Below are 10,464 nucleotides of genomic sequence, written 5' to 3'. Positions count from 1 at the left end.
TATTTATATACATATATATGTATTTATATATATTCATATATATTTATATACATATATGTATTTATATATATTCATATATATGTATATACATATATATGTATTTATATATATATATATTTATCTATATTTATTTATAGATATAAATATATATATGTATATAAATTACATATATATGTATTTATATATATACATATATATTTATCTATATTTATTTATAGATATAAATATATATATATGTATATACATTAAAACTCTGATGAACCAGATTCTACAAAAACATTACATTTAAATTTTTATAGGTTTTCATCATCATTTGATGTATTTGCACTCATTGTGTCTACTTTTAATGTTCATTTTAAATGTGTGGTTTTCTTTCTTGTTCACATATAAACATTTTATTTTTAGCTTTGCTTTAAAGTTCTTGTTTTGTGATTTGTACATTTGTGAGTTAAAATAAAGTTGAACTGAAGGTCGTCTCTTCTTTAAACATGTTTGAGGGAAATATTCCTGAGATCCAATAGTTTTGTGTCTTTTTATGATTTTCAGCTGAGTTAACAGTCATTAAAGTGAAAACAGGATTTCATGATGAAGCTGGCACCGTCTTTTTTTTTTTTTTTAATCTTCAACGCTCTGCTGGTCTCGCACTGCCCGCAGGCAGTCACACGATCGTCTCCTCCGGAGAGGAGGAGGCTGGGAGGCTCATCCTCCCAGCTCCAGCTCAGCTGGTCACTCACAGAGGCTGTTCCAAGACTCCAGCCGCGCGTAATCATGAAGGTCCGACCCGCGCAGACAGGCAGACAGAGACGGGTCTGCGACGAACGGTGGAAGCGATTTTAAAAAACATTTTACGTGTAAAAAAAAATAATAATTTTTAAATCGCTTCAGCATTTTTTAAAAACATTTTTTGTATAAAAACAAAATATTATTTTATTTAAAAATCGCTTCCAGCGTCCGTCCCAGACTGTCCAGTCCGCCTGACTGCCGGGTGGGATCGGGATTCAGCCTTCATGATTACGCGCGGCCGGGGTCTCGCAACGTCCATCTGCGAGTCCCCATCTCCAGATTCGCAGTGACCAGCGGAGCTCTGAGCACACAAGGCTGGTATCCGGAACCCGAGCCTCCGAGTCGGCACATCGAAGGATCTTCCGCGGTGACCAGCTGAACTTGGAGCCGGGGAGATGACGCCCTGCCCGGCCTGGCGCTCCGAGGCTCCGGAGAGAGGATCGGGGTAGACCAGCAGAGCTCCATCCAGCTTGCTCTAAATTATGTTGTCGGCCACCAAGCACAAAAAATGCCAGCACATCAACATTAGACCAAGATGTTGTCAGTATTGTTTTTAAAATCTTTAAAATAAGTCCAGGCTGCTCCAGTCCGAGAAATTGCAAATGGCGGATTATTGTTTTGAAACGTTTCTGAAGGATCCAGTGACTCCTCCCCCGACTCCGCCCCCGACCAATCAGTGACCGACAGTGTACTGACGTCACATTTTTGTACCTCTTCGTACCGGTTAGAACCACAGAGCCAAGGGTACTGAAAATAGTAACAGGTGCTAAGTACCGGTACTAATGGAAAAGCCTCAGAACCAGGCCAAGTAGGGTCGAGTCGGCCCGTACCGGTACTAATGGAAAAGGGGCATATATGTTGTTCCTCCCCCTCATCCTCCGGAGTTGGAGAAGTTGTTCAGAAGTGACACCGATGATGGTAACTTGCTTGTCAAACTCGTTGGCTTGTTGTGTTAATTAAGACTGTTCAGAATCCCAGGCGCAGACTCAGAAAAGGAAGGGGGTTGTCAGTCTTTCCCCATCACAACAGTGCAGCTTCAGTGAGATAGCGCAAGAGCGTCTCGTTTATTTAAAATAATAAAGCACGACCCGAACCGAACCTTTACCGAGGACACAGTATGAGACAAGATTTTTTTATACCTCCCCTTTTCCTCAAGTTTTCATTGTTCTTATCTAATGAAAAAGGTGGCGCTGCTCAGTGCGGCTGCTTCCTCAAACACCTCGTCCCCCCCATGTTTGTTGTTTATGTTTATGTTGTCTTCTCTTGGCGGGCTGTTTCTGAAAATGTAATTTCATTGTGCTTCTGTGCAATGACAAAGGCATTCTGATTCTGATTTTAGTCCAGTCCACTGGCGACCACTGAGCCGGCCAGGCCACCGGGAAATGTCTCGGCGTTCCCGATGGTCAGTCAGCCCCTGTGTGTTATTTCAGATTAAATGTCTGTTAATGCACTTTGTGAAATACACTTCTAAATAAACGCAACTTATACTCCAAAGCGACTTATATATATATATTTTTCCCTCTTCATGAGGTATTTTTTGACTGATACAACCTATAACCTACTCTGGAGTGACATATAATCCGGAAAATAAGGTACGTAAATTCTTCTTGTACTCTGCAAATCAAAGCACAGATGGTACGCATCATATGCAACAACTGAGCAATTATGGGACTAAGGCTGAAGCCGGTGTGAACACTTGCTTGTTCAGGAGATAGTCAAGTATACACGTATGAAAGCAGGACGATCTTTCACTGTAAATCATTTGGTGGTGAACAAACTGTGCATGAGGACACCACAAAGCTCCCAAAGCCGACTCCGAGCCCAAGTCTGAAGTACAGCAGCACTTCAAAATGTGAGCTTATGCCTCGTGTTTTGACTCATTAATGTAAATGCAACTTTCACACTTCACTTACATGGCGTTGTCACCCAGCTCTTCATACAGGTTGTTAGCGGTGCCTCCCCCAGGTTTGCCTGTTGGCAGAGCCATCTGGATCCGAGCCGTTTTGGCACACTCGGCTTGGCGCCTGGTCACGGCAGAGAACAAACACAAAATTTGTAAAAATAATTTAAAAAAAAAATGGTAAAAGCATGACCTCAGAAAACATGGCAGCATTAAAAAAGGCAGGAGGGATGCAAGTTGTCATGTTCAAAATGTCAGGTATCAAAGAATAAGCCTAACTTAAAATGTACTATTGTTTAGCAGTTGTGTTGTCAGTTTTGGTTATTTACGTGCAAACTTTTATCAATCATTCAATGGAAACAGTTCAAGAAATGTATGGCACATCCTTGGTCACATAAACAATTCAACTGACACTAATCTTATAAACGGTTTATTTCTATTTCTGTTTATTACCATAATTTAATCAGTTTTTTACTTGGAGATAAAGCGTCAATAAAACGATCAAAAGATAGTTTTATTTCACTTTGCATATCCATCTTTTTGTCTTGCTAAGGACTTTTTAAATATAAAATTAACAGTTTTCTTATAGATGTGATTATTATGAATAATCATACAATGACTCGCTTGTATTTGCATTTATTTCAGAATAATTAATTCAGTTTAATGTGTCTCACTATATTTGTATACGATTTTTGTCCATAACAATTTGTGTCTTGCGGATTTGTTTAGTAATACGTCCAAGTCATATTGCAAATATTTGTGCCTCCTTCTCTGAAACACTGAATTTAAAGTGTTATTTATAGCAGATCATAACATACTACCTGACAGTTTCTTAGCAGCAACCTTACAAACAGAAAACAACTATCTTTGAAAACATTTTCTTTGGTACAATGCTGCTTAAACATGTTAAAAGACAGTTTGAAGTAATGTTCTGTTAGTTATTTATAGATAGTTCGTACCTTATCAGCCATGACACCATACAGAACACAAAGTGTGGAGAAAAAAAAGGGCAAACTTCTTCCTCCAGGCTAGACTACACAAAAGAAGTCCTGTTTATTTAATTATTCTAGGCTTTTAAAAATGTCATGTTGATGTGAAACCATGAGCCATGCTTTATGACTGATGTCACAACTAATAAGATACTAACTATTAATAATAGAGCAGACCAGAACAGACCAGATCTCTTTAAAAACATATAAAGTCACCGACCTGAGTAATATAAAATCAATCAGCATCAAGCTGTTTCTTATTATTCCTCATTTTACTCACATTTTGCTGAAATTGGAGCGTAAGCAGCTGCACACTTTCTCTTTAAATGATAGGGTTGTAGTTGAAATAACCTTGAAATCAATATGCAAACAAACTCCAACACACAGTAATTTATCTATTGGCAGTTTACATTTGATCATCTTTAATATTATTTCATAGATTGTGTGCTGCCTCCTCTTTTCAAAGCCCTTTCTTAATTCATTCATTTTATTGTACAATGCATTCCCAGCTGAACGTGTTTGTACAGCTATGTCTTTATTATTATTATTATTATTATTATTATTCTGATTATGATTATCTGGAGGAAATAGAAAAAGGGATACTCACTCTTTGAATCTGCAACAGACGATGCAGCAGATGAGACAAAGACAGATTAGTGATTATTTGAATCATAAATCACACAGCACCTTTTTGTTATCCAAGTGTACTTATCGTAATTTACAGGCAAAATCACACAATTGCTCTTCATTAAAGTAATTTAGCAGCAGATAGTAGTGATTATCATACTAATGATTACTGCTGCGTTTTTCTCTGCAAATCTAAAATCCTCAGCCATTTATTTATGTGAGTGTGTGTTTCAGCAGGATAAGAAGTTATTGCCAAAATGCTCCAAATCCTTTTCAGTGTGGGTGCACAGATGTTTATATTCAGATAATTTATTAGTCGCTTAGCGTAGTTAGTTAAATAAACTTAACTGTGGGACCATGCAGGGTCACCTTGACCAGGTGGTAATAAATGTGTTAAAAGAGGATAAATTTATAGGTGCTCAAATAATTACACAGGTCTGAAACTCACACATGAATAATGCTGCATATTATGGGATTACTTTTAGCTTTGGATCAATACACTTATCTCAAACCAAGTTGAACTAGAGAAATTGCATTTCCTTCAAAAATGCAGTGTGAATACTTATTGCTGAATAATTAGCAAAAAAACCCCAGCTTTAGTTAGGTAAAAACTTGCTAAATTGTAGCCAAAATGGAAGAACAGGCCTAAATTAGCAGAAGAAACCAGAAAGAACATATATTTGCTGAATGAGGATAAAATAAGCAGAAATAAGCTAAAAAAAAAAAAGCTGAAATGAGCAAAAAACAGCTAGCTGAAAATGCAGAAACAAAGGCTTAAACAACCAGAAAAAATCTGAAAGAGCTGAAATGAGCTAGAAATTGTGGAATTAGCTGAAAAAGCTAAAATTATCATTAAACACAGCTAAATAGTGTCTGAAATAGCAGAAAATGATGAAACTAGCAGAAAAAAGCTGAAATGAGCATAACAAGCTGAAACTAGCAGAAAGAAGTTAATTAGGGTGAAAGACGCCGAAATGAGCACAAAAAGGTTGACATTATCTTAAAAAAGCTGAAATTAGCAAAAAACATTGTTGAAAAGTAGCTAAAAAGGCAGAAAGAAGCTTAAATTACCAGAAGGAAGTGGCTAGAGCACATTTTTGCTGAATTAGGCAGAAAGAAGTTGAAATGAGTGCAAAAAATGTGAATTGAAAAAGTTAAAATGAACATAAAACAGCTAAATAGTAGCAGAAATAGAAGAAAAAGCTGAAATTAGCAGAAACAAATTAGAAGTCACACAAAAATGTTGTAGTTAGCAGAAAGAATTTGAAAGGAGCACAAAACATCTGAAAAAAAACAACAACTGAAATTAGCTGATCTTTTAAAATTATTATTATTTTTTTTGTACAAGGAAGCTGGAAGAAGCTGAACCAGAACAAAATGTGAAAGGAGCAGTAAAAGGTTCTAAACGGATCTAAAGATTTGAAGGATGTAGCATGAGCTCAATTCATTTTCTTTGAGAAAAAAAGAGACAGAACAGGATAAATATTTCAAAAAGCTAAAGTTGCACCAATATCTAAAGTCATAGCACCCTTCTCATGAATGAGTTGTTGTTTTGATTTATGATTTGTTGAAATAGCACAACATTTGTGGAACGAGAAAAACGCTGAAAAATGTACGAAAGAAATCTGGATCTCAGTAGTGTGAATGCTTCATAAGCACTCATACAATTAACTGCAGCGGGAACAGATTGCTAGTTTACGTATATTTAAAAAGATGTGTTTATACATTAGCCAATCAAAGAGTGCAGTTGTGTGATTTTCTATAAATATGCATCATTACAGTTTTAGTGCAAATAAAAATACACGTAAAATTGTACTTACTGTTTGTAGGTGATAATGACGATCAGTATGGCAGGAACGCAGCAGATAATGATGATAATGGCCAGAGCAAGGAGTGCCCCCTCGGTGTAGCCGACGCTCTGCACGGCTTTCTTCACGCTGGTCACCAGTTCAGGGGTTCTGATTTCCAGAATTCGGCCACCAGGGGGGAGAAATGACTGAAACTCCTTATTGATGTCCAAAAGCTTTCCATCTAAAAACCTTGGGATGAGAAACACGATGTAAACTATAAAAATAGTGTTTCCTGAGAAAATGCAGTGTGAGTGCTTATTGCTGAAGAACTTCCCGAAAAACAGCTAAAATTAGCTTTAAATTTTTTTTATGCTGAATTGTTGCTGAAATGGAAGAACATGCCTCAATTAGCAGAGCAAAGCAGAAAAAACACACATTTGCTGAATTAGGTTTAAATTAGCAGAAAATAGCATAAGTTAGGAAATTAGTTTAAAAAAAGCTAAAATTAGCAAAAAAAATAGCTGTAAATAAGCTAAACAGGTGGAAAGAAGCTTAAACTACCAGAAGGACATGCAAAGAGATTAAATGAGCTCCAATAAGGTGGAATTAACTCAAAAAGCTAAAATTAGCAAACAAACAGTTAAATCGTAGCTCAAATATCAGCTAAAGCTGAAACTAGCCAATAATATCTGAAAGGAGCGTAACCTTAAATTACCAAAAAAAAAGTTAATTAAGTTGAAAGTAACAAAAATTACCATGAAAAAATTGAATTTATCAGCAAACAGCTGAAATTAGCTTAAAGATGTTAAAAAGCGAGCTGAAATTAGCACAAGAAGGCAGAAAAAACATGTTTGCCCAATTAGGCTGAAAGATGCAGAAATTAGCACAAAACAGTGGAAATTATCTGAAAATGGATTAAATTATTCAAAGGAAAAAAAAAAAGCTGAAAAGACAGAAAGATACTTAAACTACCAGAAGGAAGTGGAGGGAGCATAATTTTGCTCAAGAAGGCTGAAATAGATATAAATGAGTGCAAAAAAATGTGGAATCACCTGAAAAGGGTCAAATTAACATGAAACAGCTAAACAGTAACTTAAATAGCAGAATAAGCTGAATGAAGCAAAACAAGCTGAAATTAGCAGAAAGAAGTTAGAAGAAGCAGAAAAAAATATGTAGTTAGCCAAAATAATCTGAAAGGAGCACAAAACAGCTGAAAAAAACCCAGCTGAACTTAATTGAAAGTAGCTGAAAAAATGTTTAAATTTGCACAAGGAAGCTGAAAGAAGCTGAACCAGAACAAAATGTGAAAGGAGCAGTAAAAGGTTGTAAACACATCTAAAAGTTTGAAGGATGAAAAATGAGCTCAATTCATTTTCTATGAGGAAAAAAAAAAACGTCAGAAAAGGCTAAATATTTCAAATAGCTAAAGTTGCACCAACACCAAAAGTCATAGCACCCTTCCTCTGAACGAGCTGAACGTTTTGATTTATGATTTGTTGAAATAGCACAAGAATTGTGGAACGAGAAAGATGCTGAAAAACATACAAAAGAAAATTTGATCTCAATAGTGTGAAAGCTTCGTAAGTGTTCACACAGCAAGATCAGGACCGTTAACTATTTCTCTCTGTGGAAGAAGTGATACCCAAACCAGCAATGTTCTGTTAGCTACAGCATGTAAACACTTGTTTCAGAATAATATTCTGAAAATGCAGCTTCAGCTGAACCATCAGAAAACCTAAATGGATGATATACCTTGCCAAATTTATTATCAAAACATAGATTTGATTATTTGACTTTATGTCTTCCATCAAGCACAACGTAGTTAGCAATTTCAACAAAGCATACACTTGTTATGGGTTCTTCTATTGCTTGAAGGTCCAACTCCTATTTGTCAAATGGTCTAAAACAATTAAATTTATGGCTACGGCTCTTTTACTGCTCGTTTTCTGCTAAAGTTCTTACTTGAAGAGCTCTTGTCTGGAAACAGCTCTGTTCGTCAGCGGGTCGATGGCATAAATCATGAGGTCCGACTTAGAGTAATCTTCCTGCTCCGTTCCGTCACTAGTCCGATGGGGTCCAATGGTTTCTATGACAACCTTTGCTCCGACTACCTGCTCCTGGACGTAGCGTTCCAAAATGCTGAGAATTAAACAAAAGTAGACGTGACTAATGTCAGCACTTCATGAAACCACAAAGATAAAAAACAGATTAAATTAATTCCATCTCCCGTTCAAATGCCTCACATTTGCTGACTAAAAGACACATCCATCATCTGGTCACAGCACATGTGCTGAGGTGTTTCAGTGTGTGTTTGCAAGAATTTATGTGCATCTCAATGAGGTCTTATACACAGAATGGATGGTAAAAATAAAAGTCTAAGTAGCAAACCAACTGACCAGTTGTCATACAGTGCTGGACACTTAGAGCAAAGAACACTTAGCATGTACTGAATATATCATGTCATGTTTAGTAATAAAATTGTTCTCAGAATTCTTAATATGCACCAAAGTCCATGCTCAATGACCCAGGTAAAAACCCAACAATGTTCAGTCAAGTCATCTGGACGGTTTCTTTTTTTTGCTGAGATGTTTCGTCCTTCATCCAAAGGACTTCTTCAATCTGAGGAGCCACAAACAAACAGAGTCCCACAAACAGCACACTCCCATTGTGTTAAAAAAACAACAACAACAGTTTGCTGGTGATAAGTTGGCCTCTGGGGCCCACCCTCTCCATCTGCCTCAGAGGAGTTGACAGGGGAGAGGACGGGCCCTGGAGGCTAACTTATCACCAGCAAACTGTTGTTGTTGTTTTTTTAACACAATGGGAGTGTGCTGTTTGGTGGCGCCTCAGATTGAAGAAGTCCTTTGGATGAAGGATGAAACATCCCAGCAAAAAAAAAAGAAACCATCCAGATGACCTGACTGAGCATTGTTGGATTTTTAATATGGTTAAATAAAAGGAATAATAAAATAAAAATAAAAAAACTGGAGAAAAGTCTATATATGTATTTTATGTGGTACTGGGGTGATGGCAACGTTTTAAAATAAGGGTCAGCGATTAAACAAACAAACAAAAAAAAATAGTTTGAGATTAAAAGAAAAACTTGCAGTGTATCAAAAAAACAACATAGAAAATAAACATGGTGAATAAAAGAATCTAAGATAAATACTTTATCTACTCAGTTAACTCCTAAATACAGAGAAAATAACAAATTCATATATTTGATCACTGATTATTGGTGGTTAAGCATGTCCAATAGTTATTTTAGTCCGCTTTCTGATCATGTATAAAATGTTCTTTAATCATCAGACTATGTGTTTTTTTAAATTTTCATATAGTGATATCTTATTAATTATGTTAATGAAAAAATGTTTTTGAATGGATCCAAAAAATGTTCAGTCAGGTCATCTGGATGGTTTATTTTTTTTGTGTTGAAACGTTTCACCCTCCATCCAGAAGGATTCATCAGTCTGAGGAAACATCAAACAAAAATGCTTCACCCCCAACAGGTTTTTTTTCCACTCTGGAGTAAGCTGTTGGGGGAGAAGCAGTTTTGTTTGGTGTTTCCTCAGACTGATGAAGCCTTCTGGATGGAGGGCGAAACGTCTCAGCACAAAAAAAAAACAAAAAACGTCCAGATGACCTGACTGACCATTGCTGGGTTTTATACCTGGATTATTGAGCATGAACTTTGGTGTTTTTGAATGAAGCATTGCAGTTTGACTAAATATTGTGTTATTCCAAAATGTTTAGTTGTGACTCACGCTGCCTAGCTGTACTTTATATCAGCTGGTCCTAACCTTTATTTTTTTAATCTTTCTTTACTTTTAACCACAAAAAGCTGCAGTCCGGTGCCAGCCGGCAAGCAACAGCTTGTCAACAACTTGTTGGATGCCTTGTGTTGGAAATTTTTCAGTTAGCATTTAATCAGATGGAAGAAGCAAGCTCATCTTCACAGCTGAAGCACTTTCCATCCTCCAGGCTGGAAATGTAACAATCCAACACTGACGATTTGCACAAACAAGTGTCAAATAAATAAATAAAAAAACAGCAAAAAGAAACAGTGCATAAAGACACCTGCATAAAGACCCATTTATCTGCAGCGGAAAATGTGGTTCTGATATTCCTCTTGCTTCACACTTGGGAATAAAAAGCATCTTTGATGAGATCTGATTCAAAAACCATTTAAAAATAAATGTATCTTTGAGTTTTACATCAAAGCACTTCAAAAGATTTAGTTTATCTGTTGCGATTTTAAAAAAACACCTCACGTTGGACACCAATGTTAAATTCCTACTGATGCAGTTTTTACTGAATCTTGTTTTTAAAAAAAAAAAACTAATACATTCAAAATGCCTAGCAATAACAATATATA

The 10,464-nt window shown here is 36.3% G+C and overlaps 1 protein-coding gene across 1 annotated transcript in view; it reads right to left on the bottom strand.

The window, feature by feature from the left end:
* Positions 1–10,464, bottom strand: part of LOC119423497 (protocadherin-15) — a 322,189-nt gene that overhangs the window by 47,028 nt on the left and 264,697 nt on the right. Inside the window, exons 31-34 of the mRNA XM_037690893.1 lie at positions 8,052–8,228; positions 6,120–6,338; positions 4,280–4,288; positions 2,697–2,807 (exon numbers count right to left, since the gene is read on the bottom strand). Of these exons, the coding sequence (XP_037546821.1) occupies positions 2,697–2,807; positions 4,280–4,288; positions 6,120–6,338; positions 8,052–8,228 (516 nt within the window). The remainder of the gene's footprint in view (positions 1–2,696; positions 2,808–4,279; positions 4,289–6,119; positions 6,339–8,051; positions 8,229–10,464) is intronic.

Source organism: Nematolebias whitei, chromosome 17 (genome assembly GCF_014905685.2).
Source record: "Nematolebias whitei isolate Nwh7 chromosome 17, NemWhi1, whole genome shotgun sequence".
Classification (NCBI taxonomy): domain Eukaryota; kingdom Metazoa; phylum Chordata; class Actinopteri; order Cyprinodontiformes; family Rivulidae; genus Nematolebias; species Nematolebias whitei.
Note: the sequence above shows the minus strand (reverse complement) of the source record. Positions and strands in the feature narration are given on the sequence as shown.